This window comes from Calidris pugnax, unplaced genomic scaffold (assembly GCF_001431845.1).
Source record: "Calidris pugnax isolate Ruff unplaced genomic scaffold, ASM143184v1 scaffold1, whole genome shotgun sequence".
NCBI classification, from domain to species: Eukaryota; Metazoa; Chordata; class Aves; order Charadriiformes; family Scolopacidae; genus Calidris; species Calidris pugnax.
In genome coordinates, this window is record NW_015090800.1 from 3855955 (window position 1) to 3877268 (window position 21314).

The 21314-nt window shown below is 41.0% G+C and overlaps 1 protein-coding gene across 21 annotated transcripts in view; it reads left to right on the top strand.

Moving 5' to 3' along the window:
* The first annotated feature begins 11329 nt into the window (after positions 1 to 11329).
* MICAL3 (microtubule associated monooxygenase, calponin and LIM domain containing 3) overlaps positions 11330 to 21314 on the top strand; it is a 112600-nt gene continuing 102615 nt past the window's right edge. For all 21 annotated transcript variants that reach the window (XM_014937246.1, XM_014937244.1, XM_014937251.1 and 18 more), the window contains exons 1-3: positions 11330 to 11701; positions 18224 to 18431; positions 20531 to 20647. In XM_014937246.1, coding sequence (XP_014792732.1) covers positions 11438 to 11701; positions 18224 to 18431; positions 20531 to 20647 — 589 coding nt within the window. In that variant the 5' untranslated portion in view covers positions 11330 to 11437. The remainder of the gene's footprint in view (positions 11702 to 18223; positions 18432 to 20530; positions 20648 to 21314) is intronic.

Below are 21314 nucleotides of genomic sequence, written 5' to 3' on the forward strand. Positions count from 1 at the left end.
GGCAAATTCCAGCCTGCAAGCAGCACAGTGGCAAAGCAGTGCACGGGGGTTGTGGAACCACGCGGGACAGAAGTCGTTTCACAGTGTGGTAGTTCTCTGTGACCACTGAGAGCTTTACCCTGTTAAAGAGGTGCCTGTAGATGTCTTGCACAAAAGGTGATTGTAGGTCCCTTAGTGGGGGGTCTCAGACCTGCATTAAGTGAAGGGGGTGCTTGTGACCTCTCATAAAGCAACTTTTTCCACCGGATAGCTGAGAGGTTCAGCTAAGGATATCTGCCTCAGACCCCCAGATATCCTTGCAGAGGAATGGCCTCTATCCAAAGGAGGATGGAATTAAAAAGACTAGACAGAAAAGTCCTTGAGGATGAAAGGCAAAGAGAGAAGCTTTTATGTGTGCTTGCTACTAGGAACAAATTCTGCTGAATGGCATCCTTACACTTAGATTGGATTAAAACTCTGACTAATTCGTACCAAGTCTTTTCATGTCCCCACCAGTGCAGCTGTATTTGAGCAGACTGGTAACGTCTGCCTCTGGAAGTGATGACTGCCATCTTACTTCAGAAGCTGCTTGCCAAAGCCTCAGGGAGAGGAGAGTAAATCACAAAACCGCCTCCACCTCTTTCCTCTGTAACTGATTTCCTAACAGATTTTCATTTGCTTGAGGCGTTGAGCTTGCCATGGTCTTTGCTGAGAGAGGCATCTCCTGTGTGTTGGGAGGCTGGAGGGGCGTTGCTGTCTGGCCAACTGAAAACATTTCAGCATTTACTGAGAGTCAAATGTCCAGCCAAGTGGGGAACATAGAATGTACTGCCTGGTTGCTATTTTTAAGCTATGTAACAGTATGTGCAAATGGTATTAACTTATGTCCAGAGTTGAAAGTTTGATGTTACAAATTTTGTCTTTCCCATATTCTACCTATAATCTGGATTACTTTTCAAGGTTTAGATATATTTTGTACCACAAGAAAACATTAACTTCTTTACTGTACCTGTTTGTCATAGTTTAGCCAAAATGTTAAGCAGGTTATTTGCTTACAGTATATTCTTGTCTCCTGCTAAAAGCTTTCCTTGTACGTATGAGGAGAATGAATGACAGGAAGCATTAGACACCCAGGATTGTGTAACAGAGATGAATTTTGATTGAGTTGCTAGATTTGATCAGTTGTCATTCGACAGTCTCACTGTGAAGTTTGTTAGTTGCTAAGGGTTGGATTTTTGCTTTGCTTTTTTTTAATTGTTATTTTTACTAAAGATCGTGGAACATACCAGGGTGCAGGGGGTGGGTATTCTTACCTTTAGAAGAGGAAATATTTACATGAGTAAATTTATCAAGGGTTAATGCTAAACTGTCAAGAGACTGTCAAATTAAGAACTCCAAGACTTAAGTACAGTAAGAGTGCTTTGAGGAAAGGCTAGGATAGAGATTTACTTTGTTTTTTTTCCCCTCTGAGAATAAAAACATGTCTACAGGAATTCAGCCTGGCACAGATTATGGAAGAGGTTTGTGGGACCAGTGGAATAGACCTCAATTAAGTGATCTAATTTATGAATTTATGAAATAAAAGTTACAGGATTGTGTGTGTGGGCTTTTTGTTTTGCTTCCTGTGATCTAATAAATTGGGATTTAACATTGTGTCCATGAAACACATTTAGTATCTTTTCTGTGTGCCTTAGGAGTCCAGACAAGTAAGTTCTCCCATGAAGTGGAGGTGTGGCTCTGTGCTGAATCTGCCAGTCATTCCAAAAAAGAAAATTCAACACATGATGGAAACCAGTCTCTTTCAGGTTCTCTTCAAATCCTGCTTTACATCCTGTTCAAAACTCTGTTCAGTCAGTAGTGCTCCTGCTGAGGTGTGTAATTCTCTGCCTTTGCAAAATGAATTGAAATTGCTTAATTGTATATTAAGGTCTAATTTCATGACTAATGTGGGAGGCCTGTGGTGGCTTGTGGAGCATCAAGGAACAGCCTTCTCTGTCTACCCTGGATTGAATTCTTGCCATTGCCATTTGGGGTTTTAGATATTTAGAGAGACTACACAACACACATTTTTATGCACAACTTTTAAGGATCAAGGAAAAAGGAAGGCTGGTGTAGTGATTTGAGCTACATGAGTAGGGTACACCCATCAGTGGGTATAAACACATTGTGGGATTTTCCTTGGCAGCAGTGAAGCTTGAATCATGGAGTCATTTAGGTTGGAAAAGACCTAAAAGATATTCAAGTCCAACCACGTTATGCTTTGAAGAACCCACAACAATTTGTTGTCATTTAGACAATTATTCTCTCAACTGATGACCCCTCCCCACCCAGCGAAGGGAATCGGGGGAAAAAACCAAGAAACCCAAGGGCTGAAATAAACAGATTTAATAAAATAAGACTAAATAATTAACATGAATAATTCCAAAGAACCAGTATAAAACATACAAGGGTTATACTCTGCCCATTCTATCAGTAGAGGCTGTGTACTCCTAGCTGTGGACAGCAAATGTCAGACACAGGCCCTGTGGCTTCAGGAGGAAGGGAGGGCCTCAGGTCCGGCACTGGGGCAAGAAGTTCTCTGCTATCATAGAAGAGAAATAATTCCTCAGCAAACTTTCTGATGTGTATTGAATGTGATGTTCGTGGTATGAAATAATCATGTTGGCCATCTTGGCCAACAGGTCTTACTCCTCCTCATCCATGCATCTTGAAAACTCGTGACCTTGAAACGCTAGCTACCTCAAAAATGCTGAGACCTTGAAACCCGCATGCCATAGTTGACTATAAAGTACATTTTTTTCCACAAATTCAGACACTAGAGTCTTCTAAAAATTCCAAAGAACCAGTATAAAACATACAAGGGTTATACTCTGCCCATTCTATCAGTAGAGGCTGTGTACTCCTAGCTGTGGACAGCAAATGTCAGACACAGGCCCTGTGGCTTCAGGAGGAAGGGAGGGCCTCAGGTCCGGCACTGGGGCAAGAAGTTCTCTGCTATCATAGAAGAGAAATAATTCCTCAGCAAACTTTCTGATGTGTATTGAATGTGATGTTCGTGGTATGAAATAATCATGTTGGCCATCTTGGCCAACAGGTCTTACTCCTCCTCATCCATGCATCTTGAAAACTCGTGACCTTGAAACGCTAGCTACCTCAAAAATGCTGAGACCTTGAAACCCGCATGCCATAGTTGACTATAAAGTACATTTTTTTCCACAAATTCAGACACTAGAGTCTTCTAAAAATGCAGTTTTCCCAAGCATTAGAAGAGGCTTTACTGAAAAGTAAGATTACTGAAAAAGAGATTCATCCTGTGTCACTCAAGCCAGGGCTAACGGTTAACCTAGCACTGCCACATCCATAACTAACCATGTCCATAAGCCCCGCATCTTTTATATGCCTCCAGGGGTGGTGACTCTACCACTTCCCTGGACAGGCTGTTCCAGTGCTTGACAACCATGTCAGTGAAGAATTTTCTTCCTAATATCCAATCTAAACCTCCTTTGGTGCAACTTGAGGCCATTTCTGCTTCTCCTGTTACTTAGGAGAAGACACCAACTCCCAGCTGGCTACAACATTCTTTCAGGTGGTTGTAGAGAGCGATAAGGTCAGCCCTCAGCCTCCTTTTCTTTGGGCTGAACCCTCCTCTTGAGGGAGTTGGACTTGGGTCTGTTGGCTGTGCATGGGTTGGGGGCAGTGGCAGATTGGGGTATGAGATAGCTGGGATATATTAACAGTGACAAGTGAAGGCGTATGTGGCGGGTAGCAAGTAAGGCACCAGTCTTCATCTGCTGTTCCTGGATGAACCTTTCTCGTTAAAGGAAAGTTAAAGTGGCAGTTATGGAGGTCTGGGTTTAAGGTTCAATTTCTTAGGTGTTTTTTGAGCTCTGCGTGTATGTTTTACCTGGTAATTAGAAAGGCTAAGGTTGCACCCACGGGTTATAGCATGGTCACAGCCCTTCCTGGACTTTTCTTAGAATAAAGCTTAGGATTTGTTTTGTTTTTAAAGTTCAACAACCTCTAAATGAAGTGGTTTGTGGGTTGGATAAATCATTATGGCTCTCTTATTCAAATGTCTGTTTACTTTGGTTTCTTGGCTCCCAAAAGAGTCTTGCAAGATCTGCATTAGGAAAAAAAAATGTCCAAAATTCCCTCTGCTTTTCATATTCAGTCATCCACTGCAGAAACAGGATATGCATCCACGAAATAGTGTGTTTGAACTGCTCTGGATAGCATGCTCAATTTGTGATGCCTTAGCTGGCTGAGTGTGTACGGAGGGTGGAATTATGAGTCTTTTAATCCTGTTTTCTAACTCCCTTCTCCTCTACCACTTCCTTTGAGGAAGTGTCTGCCTCTTTTCCACACCCATAACAGCTGAGAGTTGGAAGCAGCACAAAAAAAACTTGCTTTCCCATGTACATTTGTAATGTCTGTAACTGGAATATTTGTTCTTTGTTTTGTGAGAGTCTGGTAATTACCAAACCACTGAGGAGTGACCCTTGGAGTTAGAATTAGAAGTCTAAGCAACCATCTGCCTTGATTAGAATAAATGCTGGCACAAGTGACCAGTCTTTGAGTTTGCTTCTGAAGTGCGAAGGTGTTTCTCTTGATGACCCAAATGAAGGTGGCTTTGGTAAATTCAGCCGAATTTAGACCCCGTAATTCGATGTGACTTGTAATCTTTGACCTGTGTAAGGCAGAATTGGGTAATAAAAGGGAGCACTGAAGTGCGTAGCTGGAGACAAGTGCATAGAATAGAAGCAAGCATATACTAAATTAGACGCTGGACCTCTTCATTTTTAAGATCTCATGAACTCTTTTAGGTGCTCTTTAAAATATGATAATTTTTTCACTTGTGGATCATATGGTTGTATCTGTCTCTTTGTCCCTGTTGATTATCTTCCTTGCATTGACTTTTGTGATTGTTGTAGTCTGTGTTTTGGTACCAGGTTCTGACAGAGTGAAGCCTTCACTTACATGAACACATTTTAAAAAATTTGTGTGAGTTTTATAGAGAATTTATTTTATGATATTTCCTTTTTTTTTTTTTAATAAAAAAATTAAGTATAGACTCTGTTTATTTTCTCACTGTGTTGTGGAATGGCTTGGGGTGATCTGTGTGCTGGCAGAACCTGAAGGCCTCAGAGGACTTGGCTCACTGGTCTGCAGAGGTCATTATAGTGTGTTTGTAGCCTCCAGTCTTTGTTCTGCTCAAAATTTCTAATTGGGTCAGAATTATGTTCCTGTTCTCTAATATCCAGTAAAGCTTCTCTGAAAACCTCCTTTTCTTGTGGCATAGCATGTTGGCTCTGAAAGATGAATCAATCTGTGTCCTGTATGATGTCAAAAGCTGGTATGTCTTGCTGTGCTAAGGCAACTGATTTATTTTATCCCCATTTGAAGTCATAAAAAGAAAGTTTTGTGACATTGTTGTTCCAGTCATTTCTTTTATTTTTTTATAGGAGCTTTTCTCAGGTTATTGGAGATAGTGTTTGAAGAACTCTGGGGAAGTCCAGCTTGTAAAACCGAGTGGGAGCTAACTTTAGAATGGGTTTCTGTGTTGAAATGTAACATCAGGAACAGCTTCAAAGCACTTCAAATGAGGGAATGACATCTAACCTGGTCCTGTTAAGTGGTCGAGTGAGAAGCCTCCATGTGCTTCAGCCTGGTAGTGAAGTCACCTTCACCTTGTATGAACTGATTGCACGCTTACCTTAGAAGTGGGATATGTGTTGCTCATCAGAAAATACCCATGGTCTGACTGCCTACAGATGTGACATATGGCCTTTATGGCAAATGCTTGTAGACCAAGGGCTCCCTTTATTGAAACAGCCGGATTTGGGGTTTGAGGACTTGTGTTTTCTCAGGAGGATTTGTGGGAGATGCGTGACTTTCACCACCCGGGTGACAAATGCGGCCTTTGCTGCCATATTTCATTAGGTTTTAAGGGGCCTGTTAAGGGAAGTTTTGCTCATAAAACTTGCTGCATTAGCTCCAAAAAGTTTGTCTTGAGAGTTTTAATTCTAGTGGAATGTAGTAGTTTTTACCATTGGAATAAAAGCGCGTTTACTTCTTTGAGAAATAGATTTTCTTCTGCTGTGCGTGCAGAGTACTGTGTGGTTCTCCACAGCGTGGTGACAGTTCTAAGGCATAAGGAACACACAGCTGGTGAGTTGGTGCTCGGTGGGACGGGATCACTGCCTTGGCTACCGGTTGCTCGAGATGAAGATTTGTGCTATGAGGGATCTCCCTAAGTTGCGTGGCGGTGTCAGGTACGTCAGTAGTTCTTGAAACTTGTCTTAAAGATATCCAGATGGTCTACTATTCCATTATTGTCCTATAAGGTGAGGGGGCAGCTATGTCTTCCTTGGCATAATTTCCCTTTTTTTTTTTTCAAGGGAGAGAGGTACTCTTGTTTCTTGGTCTCTTTCTTTATATCGGTGTTCATTCAGTGCAGGGACTCCACTGTGAGTTGCATATTCCAGAGCGACAGAATAGGGTGTTTTTGAATTCATATAGATAAAAAGGTTTTATTTTGTAGGTTTAGTGTTTTCAGTACTCATATTGTGGCACTTAAGAAATGCTTAGAAATAAACGAGGTATGCGTTTTTCTTCAGTACCTTCCTATGAATTTGGATAACCAAAATATTATGTGTAACTGCTTCTGTATTTGTATATTTCCATGTTCCTGGGTATAATTTGCATTTCTTTTCAAATGATTACTGGATTGAGTTTTTCTTGATGTGCAAATTCTATGAAATGTTTGTAGATGTGTTTTGATCTTCTCCTTAAGCATGGGTTCTCGTTTTTGCAATTAAGTTCATATTTGGTCTCTTTCTCCCACTTTTGTCCTAGCTTGGAAGGGAGGGTAGACAGGAAAGAGGTGGAGACCCAAAAGACTCACTCCTATGTGCTGAGCAGAAGCTCACCAAATCAGGTTTGATAAGTGCAATGAAACACAAACATCTTTTTTTTTTTTGGTCAGCATATTTGCTTGAGTGTTGAATTTTATGAATGGGAACAGATCTAAATATCATCTTAAAATGTACTGTGGACAGTGCTGATGTGCCTTTTTTCCATCTGGTATAAAAGGGAAACTGCAAACAATGGCAACCACGCCTTTGTTCTCCTGCTTTCCCATTTTTTGTCTGCATAATGTGGAGCTAAAATAATTGCCAGTTTTGGCTTTCACTCTTTTTTTGGTCAAAATTGTCCTCTTTTTGCCATCTGTTCCACAGCCTTACCGCTGCCCTAAAGCTGTACTTTTTTGATATCCGAGATCACTTAGAAATTCATGAACATATTGTAGTAAAGTGTATTTCTTTAGTTTTAGCTAAAAGTAAAATAAATCAAATCCTGGAAACGAAAACAGAGCTTTTTCATTTGTTGGAATAAAGACGTTTTTTAGTGTGGTTTCCTAAAGAAGGGAGGCTTACAGGATTGAGCTGTTTGTCCATCTGCTTTTCGGTTCATCCTTAATAACTTTTGAACAATTTCAGCCAGATTTGATGGGGAATAAAAAAAGTCTCAAAGGTAATTGGTTTCCTACGAGAAAACTGGAGGCTGGGTGGAGGAGAGAGACAAAAATAGGTGTCCCCACTGTCTGCAGCATAAGCTTAACAATAATCTGTGCTTAGGCTTTTGCTAGCCAAGTTGCAAGTGTGTGCTGGCTGCCTAGGTACTGCCGTAATCTCAGAGTTTCCAGAACGTGTTACTGAGCCTCGCGCAGGCAGAAGCGGAGGGGCCGTGAAAGGGAGGCAAGGGCATAGGGGATGGAACTGGAAATTTTAGGGAAAGGATGAAATCAATGGAAATCCGAGCTATCAGTAGCTTTATGATTGATGGACCAACTTGCTTTAGGCTCCATATGGTACTGCTGTAGTTTGTTGATCTCTGACTTCTCGGAGATTTGCTTGTCGAGGGTGCATCTGTGGTGTTTGCCTGGCTGTGAAATAACCAAAATGTAAGAAAGCATTTACATTGTGCTCAGAGAAAGCTCAGCATTCTGAAGTGGAGCCGGGCAGTTACTTTGGCAAATGTTTTATTCACTCAAAATGCCGCTTTAAGCTAGACAGAACAAGCTGTGAATTTAGATGGAATTAACTCAATAGTTTCTGCCGGGAAAAAAATGGAGAAGAATTCTGCAAATACATTCCCATAATATTTTATTTTTCCAGGCTCAAGACATTACTTGAATGAGCGCTTTTAACAAAATCAGGACATGAAGTGGGGGTGACTCCTGCAATGGAGGTTTATTTCCCTGGAATATAGGGACACTTTGCAACACTTTCTGCAGGAACTTGAATTTGAATGACCAAATTAATTATGTGTGTCACTTGCAAAATCTCTTCCTACCTCTTGCATTTGACAGAAGTAAGGCAGTGGACTGTCTTTCTCGTATATGCATTTGGTAAAATATTCATATTCCTGCATCTGTGGTGACTGTGGGAAGGAACCACCACCTGGAATTATTCATTGCCCGTGTCTCTGGTTTTTCATTGGTTTCTTTTGTTCTGGGCAAGCGCTGGAGATCCTGAGCTTACTTACAGCCCTGAGTCAGTGACAACCTCGTGCTATTATTGTAAATAGCAACACGAACGCTGTTCTTGTATGCGATTTTTTTTCATGGGCTTTGTCTTTCTCTTCCAACACTCCAGCCAAGGAATTTACAGAGCTTCTGAGTCAGCAATCAGCTGCCTCGAGACAAAACACGCAGGATACTGCAGACTTGCAGAATAGCCAACAAGGCATACAAATACCCTGGAAACTTGGCAACTAATTCTTGCCTGCCCTTGCTTTCCTCCTGTAATTTCCATGTTCTCTGACGTGTTGCTGGCGGGTTCCAAGGGCTTTAGGTGTTTACATCAAGAATGTGGAGTTCTAGGGAGTGACTAATTGCAGGGACTTGAAACCTCCTGATTTGACCCGTGGGCATAACTGGCTTCCCAGCCTGCGTGAAATGGGATGTTGACAGAACTGCTGTGCGGGCTGCGGGTGCATAAAATGGCCTGCTTTTGCAGGTTTGTCTCCTGGCTTGGCAAACCTCAAACACAAAGCAGAATGTTCCTAGAATGAAAGCAGGTTTGGGTTTTAACTTCTGGATTGCTCTGAGCAGTGCAGAACCGGCGCCGCTTCACTCCTGTGGTGAAAGAGTACAATAGAAGCAAGAGTAAGACATGAAACCCACGTTGTCCTTACATCTGGATATATCAGTAACAGACTTAAACTTCCACTCCACTGAATTTAGGTCATGTAACTTCTGTTGCTTTTTTTCTTAGGAAGTGTCAGTCACCTGAAGCGCTGGTGTAAAGCGAGTGTTTCAGCTGTAGAGCAGGGGTGCAAGAAGAGCAGGAAACATAACACAAAATAGTATTCAACTTGCAATGTTGTGCTGATTAATGAGGCATACGGCATTTAGGCTGTAGGTATTTTCTTGCATCTGTACTACAATGATGCACTGAAATGATTCCTTCAGCATAAGAGGTGGCTTGTTGGAGCTCTTTATAACATTCTTCTTGAGAACAGAGGAACAGAAGAGGGCTTAAAGCACAGTGTCTTAGACCTCTGCAGCAGTGCAGTGGTTGCCCTGAGGTGCAAGCTCAGAGCACGTTTCCAGCTTCACAACAGTCAAATTAAGATTAAAAGTAAGGAAAGCAGTTAGTTCCATCCTGCTTAGTGAGCAGGACTGATATGGACATGGCATCTCTATCAGCCAGTTGGAAAAACAGCTTCATGTGTACTCAGTCCTCTTAGGGCAGTTGTCCCAGTAAAGTCGGAATCACATTGTCTGGTGTAACTCATTGTTGTATTGTGGCTAATGTAGGAAATTTTATTTTAATTTTGAATAACAGACAGTTTGTGGCTAGATGTAAAGTTTTCCAGGTCTCCTTTGCTATTTCTAAAAGTAAACAATAAACAAAATGTCAGGGTGAAATGCAGGAGTGCCCAAATAACTGCTGCAGAGCTGTCATATGGGAGGGGAAGAGACATGAGCTGTAATGTTTGACTTGGCTTCCTGTCTGCTGGAAGCAGGAAAAGAGCTGGTGAGAATCTAAAAGGTTTTATCCGAGTCCACATATTTCCTTTTTTACCTTAATGCCCTTTGCAAAAAACCAAAGGGCAAAAAGCAACTCAGAAATGCTTTTACTTCCACAGTTCCCACATATGTTCCCATGCTGCCCCCCTATCTGAAGACAAACAGAACTGTTCTTTCTTGGAGAGCAATCTATTTTATGTATGTACTTAGTATTATATATAAAAGGAAGAAAGAGATTTATTATATATGAAAGAAAAAGAGAGGGAGAGAAAATACCTATTCTTTAAACAAAACCTGGTATTTGTGACCTGAACAATTCATGCTGTAGGTCTGCAGGCTGCTTCTGAGGGATCCCAGAAAAGCAACTAAGAGTAGCAGACCTCCTGTTAGCATATTTAATCTGCTGAGGACCCCAACTACCACCAAAAATTTTATAGGGACCTGCATATCAAAAGAAATTGAAACCCACAGGATAGAGGAACAACTGTGAGAGTCTCAGGAGGATCATGCCTCAGCCACGTTTCACTCTTACGCTGCTAACTTACTGACAGGAATATATGCATAGGCTCTAGGTAAGGCAAATGTTTATACTGCTTCATGCAACACAGGCATTTTTTTCAGTCTTGACATCTTTTCTTAAGCAGTTGATTGCTATTAGCATGTTTAACTACTTTTTAGGATTGCAGTGGCCATTACTGCATTTCTGATGCCACTGTGGCAGAGATACCAGCTTGTGCTATGCCATCGTCTTGCACTTCTTTATTTATCATGAGCAAAGACACATCTCCTTTTAGAATAAAGGAACCAAAAATTATTTTACTGGTGGAATACCAACTCCTAAAGTATACTGTGGTAGTGGTGTTTTTAAGACCAGCACGTAACCATTGCTGTGGTGTTATCACAGTGATCTGGTCATCACAGTGACTGCTACAGTAGTAATTCTATCTTTATATTTAAAAAACCTCTGCCTCCTTCCAAACATCACATAACATCTGCCAGTTTGCTTGTAACTTCTCTGCTGTTCATGTGAAATGAGTTTTGATAAAACTTTCTAGGGGCTGGCTCAGGTAAAGTATTTTGTGATTTAACAGAGGTGAGATGTCCCACTGTCTGCAGCGAGGCTCAGTGAGCTTTGGAAAGCTCCACTTCATCACCTCAGGGTATTCACCGGTTGACTTAAATTTAGGACTGATGCTTTATTAGTTGCTGAGAATCTGGGCTCTTGGTTTAGCAGGCTTAGACAAAATTTTGAAAAAAAAAAAAAAAAGAAAGAGCAAGCTCAGTTATGTTTTCTTCTTTTTCTTTTATAGGTTAATAATGCTTGTAAGCCAGAGGTGAAAGTGGCTCATCGGAGCAACATCGGGAAATCTGGCAGACTGGAAGAGAACGGCTGCCCCCCAGGGCAGCTGCCAAGTGTGAAGCATGGAGGAAAGTAAGAATGAGAAGGTGAACCAGGCTCATGTTCTCTTCGACAGATTTGTCCAGGCTTCAACCTGCAAGGGGACTCTCAAGGCTTTCCAGGAGCTCTGTGACTACTTAGAACTAAAGCCCAAGGACTATCGTTCTTTCTATCACAAACTCAAATCCAAGCTAAATTACTGGAAAGCCAAAGCCTTGTGGGCCAAATTGGATAAAAGAGGCAGCCATAAGGACTATAAGAAGGGGAAAGCATGCGCCAACACGAAGGTAAGAGATTTATTCACTGTGGTCAAGACAACTACGTGTTAGGGATGGTTAGGGTAACCATCCAGAGGGGTGTCTCTGGAGTACACAATAAAAACATCTTGATTTAGAGATATGTTTGCCTGGTATCAGTGTAAACCCAGGGAATATTCAGGAATGTTCTCACCCACATCATTTATAATACAGTCACAATTTGTTAGCGTTTGACTCTCAATCAAAAAATGTGTTTGCTACTATGAAATTTGACTGCCCATCTTGCATACGGGAAGCTAAATGGACATCAGAAGATTTGTAATTTATTCAGAAGCGGTCTGCAAGTTTGTGTTTCATGTTTTTGTGGCATCAGTACTATAGATGAATTAGAAAATCTTAATTGGTAAACCTTTAATCTTGGCAGGCTTTTTTTTTTTGTTTTTTTTTTTTTTTTTTACTAGACAATAACAGGGACGTGAAATTTGCAGTTGGAAATTTCTAATTTTAATTTGAATATACTCAGGAGTCTGGAGAAAAGTGAACTTTCATGCCGATTTAGTAAAATATTCTATTTACCATTATTTAGAAAGTAATCACTTATATTCCAGGTTGAGAGAGAAAAAATGCTTTGGAAACTCATACCAATTCCTCCTAAAGGGTTGGTGTGTGAGATAATTACTGCAGGAATTCCTACTTTCACACACACCCCCCAATTTTTTTTTAACCTGAATTATTGTGAGCTGATATTTGTGCTGCACCCTTGTTGGACTGTACAGTATGAGATTATTTGTTTTGTTGTTACTCAAAGCAGTTCTTTATATCATTCATCAATATGTGAATGGAATAGGTTGTTTTTGCAAATAAGCATATACTCTTCCTTTTTTAAAAAAAGTAGATAGTGTGGAATATGATAAAATTAGAACAGGATTCTGTTCCCCTTCATTGAGGACAGGAGATGCTGCTTCTTTTCTTGAATATTCACCTTTTGGGAGAAGGAAATATCTTAATATGAGGAATTAATGACTAATTCCTCAGTAGAGAACTGAGGGGGAAGTATGTCCTAGTTAGGCTTTGTCAGTCGTTTCAGATCTGTAAACTGAAGAAAAGGTTGCATTGATAATAGAGATGCAACATGAAATAAGAGATTTAATGGAAGAATAAGTGTATGACTTTGATAGTGCTTGATAATGCGGATGTACCAAAAAATAGATGTGAGTGGAGGCTGACATGCAGCTCTGAAAGACATCCAGAAAATTGATTGTGACACGTGTCTAGAAGGGAAGTAAGTTGTGAGGTGAGTTTAGAAGGACGTTAGAGCTCCTTTTTATCATATTGGGCTTGAACTGACAACTAGGCAGCTATGAGGAGATGTCAAAAAGATAAAGATTTTAGCTTGGACAAAACGTAGTCAACTCTTGAGTTGGAAAAGTTCTGTTAAACTACAGCACTGACAAGCTGATTGAACCAGTGCCTGTGAATGAGGTGGTGCAAAGGCAGATCGTAGAGGAAGATGATAAAGAGATGATGAGTGAAGACCTGCAGAAAGTCGGTGGTGAGAGAAGTGGGAGAGATGAGCGAAGTCCTTCAGAACAGCGCTTTGAAAGAATAGCTGGAGACAAAGAGGAGTACTGAGTCTTAAATCAGAAAAGGACATGCTTTCAAGTAATACATGTAGCCAACTGTCTATAAAACATCTCTTCAAGCGCAGTTGAAAAGTGGGTAAAAATGGTAAAGCCTACTGGGAAGCTTGACTAAAGAATTTCCTAGAGATTTTGTGTAGTCCAAAAGCTTATCCTAGTCTGTGCACCAAAAGCAAGTTAGAGAGAGTGTAGCATGGAATTGGAGAAGTGGGATCAAGAGAGTGATTGTAGAAGTGGCATGTAGTGATCTTGGAGATGCGATGGTGGCAAGATAAACAGGGACTTATGGGGTCGTGTGTGACTTTTCCTCATTTAATGATGAGAGAGAAACCTCAGAACGTGCTGGTGTTGGTATGAAGGACTGCAAGGTTGAGAGGAGGGGAATGATTGCAGTGGACACATCAGTCTGAGATCACGCTGAGCTGGTCTTACTCTGTAGCTGCTTTCCTGCATGGATGAGAAGAAGAGAGGAAAAGGAAACTATGGAGACTATGCTAAGGTACGTGGAAAATAAGGAGGTGATTAGTGACAGCCAACATGGCTTCACTAAGGGCAAATCGTGTGTGACAAATTTGGTGGCCTTGTATAATGGCATTACAGTGTTGGTTGGTAAGGAAAGAGCAACTAACATAATTTATGTGGACTTTATGTGCACTTGATGCTGTCCTGCATGACATCCTTGTCTCTAGATTGGAGACACATGGATTTGACAGATGGATCACTTGGTGGATAAGGAATTGGCTGTATGGCTGCACGCGCAGGCCTCATGGAGTGGAAACCAGGCGGTGTTCTTAGGGGTTAGTACTTGGACTGGAACTGTTTAACATCTTTGTTGGGCAACATAGACAGTAGGATTGAGTGCACCCTCAGTAAATTTGCTGATGGCACCAAGTTGTGTGGTGTGGTCAACATGCTGGAGGGAAGGGATGCCGTCCAGAGGGATGTGGACAGGCTTGAGAGGTGGGCCTGTGTGAACCTTATGAAGTTCAACAAGGCCAGGTGTGAGATCCTGCACCTGGGCCAGGGCAATTCCAAGCACAAATATAGGCTGGGCAGAGAATGGATTGAGAGCACCCTTGAGGAGAACAACTTGGGGGTGTTGGTTGAGGACAAGCTCAACACGAGCCAGTGATGTGCTCTCGCAGCCTGGAAAGCCGTCCACATCCTGGGCTACATCAAAAGAAGCGTGGCCAGCAGGTCAAGGGAGGTGATTCTATCCCTCTACTCTGTTCTTGTGACACCTCTCCTGGAGTACTATGTCCAGCTCGGGCGCTTCCAACATAAGAAGGACATGGACCTGTTGGAATGGGTCCAGAGGAGGGCCATGGAGATGCTCAGGGGGCTGGAGCACCTCAGGCAGGCCGAGGGAGTTGGGGTTGTTCAGCCTGGAGAAAAGAAGGCTCCAGGGAGGTTGCCCAGAGAAGTTGTGGATGCCCCATCCCTGGAAGTGTTCAAGGCCACATTGGATGAGTAGTTTGAGCAACCTGGTCTAGTGGGAGGTGTCCCTGCCCACAGCAGGGGAGTGTTGTAGCTAGGTGATCTTCAAGATCCCTTCCAACTCTAACCACTCTACGACACTATGAAGAGAGGAAGGGGAGCAAAGGCGAGCCAGAGGGTAATTTGCCAGTATCTCCAAGAAGCTGTTGGTGAGGTGCTGTATAGAAACACAAGTAAAAAGGATGAGTGGTGAATAAATTAAAGGTGGCACCCCCTCTGCTCCAACCCAGAAACATACAGGACTGTGGTTTTGGGATTCACGCCATTTTGAGTAGTGAAATTAATCGCTTAGAGAAAGTGAAATGTAGTTAATTTTTTTGTTGTTGTTAGTATGTCTTAAAGAATATATACCTGTGATGATAAATGTTTTTTGTTGAAAATTTGTTGACATTTTTAATGTTAAGAAATTATAAATATATGAATTCTTTTTATATTTTTAATATATGTTTCTGTTAATTACTTGTTTTCTGTCCTAGTTGTATCTGCCGTTAAATGTTTTGTAATTCCTAAGAGACTTTATTCAAAGTAGATGGCTTTTGAGAACTGAATCATATCTGATTGGGTGTTTCCTATCTCACTTGGGTTTATACTCCAAATGTTTAATCTAGTTTGCAAACCACAGATAAAAAAATAGAGAAATTAAAGTGTGTGTGTGGAGATGATACAATTTAAAATAAAGATTAGGGTTTTAGCCATGTTATCAGACTAGAGAGTAATTTCTTTAGTAATCTCAGCTTCTATACGCTTGAACATACACCAGTTTTGAAGTTCTCCTCTGTAGTGTAGCTTTTACTTGCCCATATAAAAATTGGTCAGGGGTGATGTTCTGTGACTGGAACTGGGCAGCAGCTGGGCAATTAGTGCATCACATGGCTAGCGTCCAGCTTAACCAGAATTCAGATAATCAGCATTCGTGAAAGCAAGACTTGGAATTGATGGCTTGTTCAGATGTAAATAGTTACAAATGGTGCTCTCTCTTCATTAGTTACACAGAGAATACAGGATTTCAGTTTATGTTTAATGTTCCATTGCCATGGTGCTGTTACTGAAACTTAATATAATCTTTCTGTAAGATCTTGAGCAAGAAGTGTTTCTGAGGGGTGAGACAGCTTTAATGCATGGAGTTGCAGCAGTTGAGGGAAAGGGAACAAGGAACAGCAGTAGCTGCCTTTACTTGGCTCTACTTGGCGTCTCATGTAGTTACAGCTGCCCGTGAGAGTATAAAAAGGCGGGTTTCTATGAGAGATCTGAAGCTGGAAGAAGTGCTGAAAGTGGGAAAGGGAGCATAATCTTTCCTTCTGTTTTTAATTGTGCTTAAAACTTGCTGTCTTTTATAACAATTTCATATTTTTATGATGTTAAAAACAAAAACAAAACCAAAGCACCAACTTTGGCCATGATTTACTTCACCGAGTATCATATATTTTACATCCAGAACATCTAGAGTCTTAAATATAACCTAGATGTTGTTAACCACATCCTTGGTTGGGTTCAGGAGGGAAGGCGGTAGAGGAAAAAAATGTTTTTACATTTCTATGTCAAAATTACAGACAATTAATTTATAATTTTAGTACATAGACCTGAGTTTGAATAGTCTGATTTTTGTACAAATACTTTGCTGTTGTGTACTCTGTCATAACTATTTTCTATAGGGAAGTTATCAAAGAACGTACCCAACTCAGTATGATCTTGTTGCTTATTGAATACAGTCTTTGAAGATTGCAGTTGTCAGATAAGCAAAACTATTACCTGAATAAACATGATGTGCTCAGCTAATTTTCTTACAAGTGTAAGAAAAGAAAGACTAAATGATGTTTAAGAGTTATACTTACTGTCAAAGAAAACAGTATTGAATTGGAAGAATATATTAGATCTTAATTGGTTATCCCTTTTAACAAACGACAAGTTGGACACCAGTTCAATATACAAGTCTATGTTACAATTTAATAGCTCAGTGGTTGGGCTTGTCTTTTCTCCCATGTGCCTTCAGGTTCCTGAAGCTACTAAAGCAGCAGTGCTGTTATTCTTCCCTTCCCTCTAGACTTGGATCTCTGTCCTCAGATTTATGTGACTTCTTGTCTTATGCATTAGTCTTACTTTGAATTTGGGTGTCGGTTCTTATGTCATCACTGCTGTAACTTACACTGTTCCACCCATCAGTCAGGCTTTGTATTTGTGGTTTCACATTGTTTGCAGAATTTATGCCCCAGTGAAGAACTGGTGAAAATGTGGCAACCTGTAAAAATTGGCGTACCAGTTTTTGGGGCGACCAAAGAACAAAGAGCTTTGCTCTGGAATATGCTGTTTACCAGAAGGTTGGGTTCTAGTGAAGTTTTAGCATACTTAAGAATTTCTAGAAGGACTCTGTCCAGCCATGAGAGTGTGTAAGGATTTGGAAAATACTCAGATGGCAGCAGCAGTAGTCACCACTGTAGCAAGGTCTCTATTCTGTGGGTCTGCTTTATATTCAAAGTACAAAAATGATATGACAAAATGAACTGTGTACTGTATTCCTGTGAATGCACGTAACCATACCAGCGTTCTTTGTGGACCTCGGTTTCTGTGGGTAAGAAGTGTCAACTGTTTAATCTTGTTGTTTTAATCTTAAAAAAAATGATCTTGCTGTATCACTTGTTTCTCTGGAAGTACTTTCAACACTAGATATGCAAGTATTTTACATTCTCAACTTATTAGCCTCTGAGAGTGTTTGTGAGTAGAGGGGAATAAAGATAAGAGAAGATGAAAGACTTTTTATATGACAAAGGTTAGGTTGGAGAAAATGTATTTTGATAAAAGTTGTTTAGTCACAGAAAGTTCATATTTACTTCCCTGAAGTCTCCTTTTATGCGATAGTAGAAGCACCAGCATAGGCATAAGTTAGTGTCTAAATGATACAGCATCTTTTGTATTTACCTGCCTTAACCATTGCTATGCTACGCCGTGATGAGGAGGAATTTTTGGTGTTACTGAAGATTTTCAGAAGATGGGCCAGCTCAGGCTTTGGAAAATGAGAGTAAAACACTACATCACCTTTTCTTTAAGAAAAAAAGTCACATGGATGGAATGAGAAGGAGAAGCCTTCAGAAATATTGCTGTTCTCTAGGTGCTTAGGTGGCTTGGAGAGTACTACTTGGTGTCTCTTCAAATGAGGGTTTAAAAGAGGCAGGTGGCTTCCCTGCTTCTCCAAACTTTACTGCTCTGTGACGTGCTTTGTTTTCAGGTTGCAGGAACTGGTTTAACATCTTGGTGGCAGAGCATGACGGGTAAGAATAGAAAGACTGATCTAAAATTTCAGCTTACGTTGCAGACAAGGAGGACTTAGACTCCTAGGAGCCTTGGGATACTTGGAAACTGTGGTAAAAATATCTTTTTCCTCCTAGGACCATAAAGTTACTCTGTGCTGGTTGTTTTGCAGTGTCTGATAATTGGGGCTGGACCCTGTGGCCTTCGTACAGCCATCGACCTGTCATTCCTAGGAGCCAAGGTGGTGGTCATAGAAAAGAGGGATGCCTTTTCCCGAAATAATGTGCTGCATTTGTGGCCATTCACCATACACGACTTGAGGGGTCTTGGCGCCAAAAAGTTTTACGGCAAATTCTGTGCAGGATCCATAGACCATATCAGTAAGTACAGTCGCTGCTAGACACAGCAGCACTTGTTCTTCTCAGGGGAAAGGTGGGTGAGGGCATGGGGGATAATTCATTATAATTCAGCCTACACCTCTCGCTGCTCTCAAGTCTTTATGGCAAAACTCAGCATTACCTTTACGTAGTGCATTTTTGGGCTAGACCTAGATATCAAATAAATACATTGTGCCATGAGGTTATCGCACATCAAAAATAGCGTGACCAGCAGAAGCAGGGAGGTGATTGTGCCCCTGTACTCAGCACTGGTGAGGCCACACCTTGAGTATTGTGTCCAGTTTTGGGCACCTCAATACAAGAGAGATATCGAGGTGCTGGAGCGAGTGCAGAGGAGGGCAACGAAGCTGGTGAGGGGGCTGGAAAACAAATCGTATGAGGAGCGGCTGAGGGAGTTGGGACTGTTTAGTATGAGGAAGAGGAGGCTGAGGGGAGACCTCATCACTCTCTACAACTACTTGAAAGGGCGCTGTAGAGAGGTTGGTGCTGGTCTCTTCTCACAGGTAATTAGTGACAGAACGAGAGGGAATGGCTTCAAGCTCCAACAGGGTAGGTTTAGACTGAACATTAGGAAAGAATTTTTCACCGAAAGAGTGATAGGGCATTGGAACAGGCTGCCCAGGGAGGGGGTGGAGTCCCCATCCCTGGCTGTGTTTAAGGGCCGTTTGGATGCAGTGCTAAGGGACATGGTGTAGGGGAGGACTTTGTAGAGTAGGGGAGATGGTTGGACTCGATGATCCCAAGGGTCTCTTCCAACCTAGACGATTCTATGATTCTATATATCTACCGTCTTTTACACCTGTTACTTTCCCAGGCGCATCATTTCCCTAAACTGAAAAGTATATTTAAGGTTCAAACCCTCTTTTTTTTTTTTTTTTTTTTAACGGAGAATTTTCATATTTTTGCTGTTACGTTCCTGCAGCTGCCACAGCATGCTGTTTCTCTTGAGCATTGTAAGCAACTCGTAAAAAAGAAAAATTACTGAATGCTTTTGAACATTCTTGTGAATGTTGATCTGGAAGGAGGAGGAACAATTTTGGCTTTGTTAATTTTTGGAAGAGTGATGAAGTTATTCATAGCTGTCAGCCTATGAATAAGTTTTAATTAAATAGGTGTTTATGTATTAAAATTGAGAATAATTTTGATGATTCTCAAATGCTGAGAAATCAGTCTCCTTTGAAACCTTAATATTTTGGTGGAGCCAAAGTTATTATTTTTCAGTTTTTCTTTTTTTCAAATATTTACTGGACATAGCCAAGTTTTGCCCACCAGCCTGTGTTCTCTACTGGGCATAAGTGGGAAGAATGAAGTGGCATAAGAATAGTAGATAAGATTTGGCTTCTTGTCCAAAGCAAAACCCGCCTATTTATTTATTTTGTGTTTGTCAATGAATGGTAAAACTGGAAGATCTTTGGAACATCAATCTTGCAGATTTCTTTTTCCCTTCCAATTTCTTGTAGTTTAATTTCTTCCAGTAATTTATATGTGTTGTCTCCTTTTGTCTCTCAGCACAGCTGGAATTTAGTGTTTAGATGGAACATTTTTTCATTTCTTGACAGTAAGGTGTCTTTCCTCAAATGAATAGAGTTGGCATGCTGTCATTTTCATACTTGCTGCCTACATTAACTGAAGAGGAAAGAGGTGGTGAGGAACTTGGGAACTTACTGTGCCCTCACTATCCCAAAGGTGTTAGTATGAATGTGCAGTTCAGTATCACAGCTAGGCTAATCAAATGGCTGGTTGCCATCTGTGACAAAAGTCCAGTCCTGCTTGTGCTCTCTTCCCTCCCACTCCTGCAGTGCATGTTCTGGTTGTTTCCCTTGTTGCTGATTTGGGGACTGAAACATAAAAGAAAAAATTTACTTTTTATTCTTTGAAAACGGCTGGGGTTTCAGCTATATAGAAGTTTCTTGGCATGCCATGATATTACACACCAGTGCTGCCTGGAGGAAGTGCTGGGAGCACAGTGGAGGAAAAAGAAAGTAGCAGCTGACCTTTAAATCAGTTCATCAGTAATGTCAAACAGAGACATGTGGGCACTTTGCTCTTTTCCTTTTATTTCTTTATCTGCTTTCTTGCAGGTATCCGACAGCTCCAGCTTATCCTTTTGAAGGTTGCCTTGATCTTGGGAATAGAGATCCATGTCAATGTGGAATTTCAGGGGCTTGTTTACCCTCCGGAGGATCAGGAGAATGAAAGCAAGTAGCATTGAAATGGGTAGTAGAGAAAGGGGGAAGTTATGGTGGGATACACAGACTCCTGCTCCTTAACTCTGCTATGACTCTGAGTTCTTTCCTCATGCTCCATTAATGACAATAATTATTAATACAGTTTTTTCTTGAATTTTTAATAGGATTATTCTATTTACAAATCCAAATTAGTTATCAGATAGAACAAAATCACCTGAAGTACTACATGTAGAAATAGAACATGACACAGTAATTGCTCCTAAAATATTTAAGCCTATTACATTCAGAAGATACCTTTTTAAAGCAACTCCTTTCCTTGCATTCACTGAAGATACTTATATCAGTGAATGATTTGTATTATGCTTTTTGTATCTTTGTGAAACCTGTTCTCTGATAGCCATGGGAGGTAGTGACTTATTTGTTTCATACCTATTAACTGAATAGGTAGTAGAGGAGCTCTAAAGGTCGTAGTGATCCTTAAAAGTAATAGAGGGGTTTTACTGGAGCTGTCTCTGCCTCTGATTCACACAGAGCAGCTGTGCAAGTCAGCAACAGCCCTATCAACAGTATAGCTGTCCTGCAGTGTATGTTTACTGACCGTGTGAGGAAGGGATTATGGACAGTAAGAATTGGGTTTATGTATTTGTTCTATTATGAGCACTATTTATATTGTCAT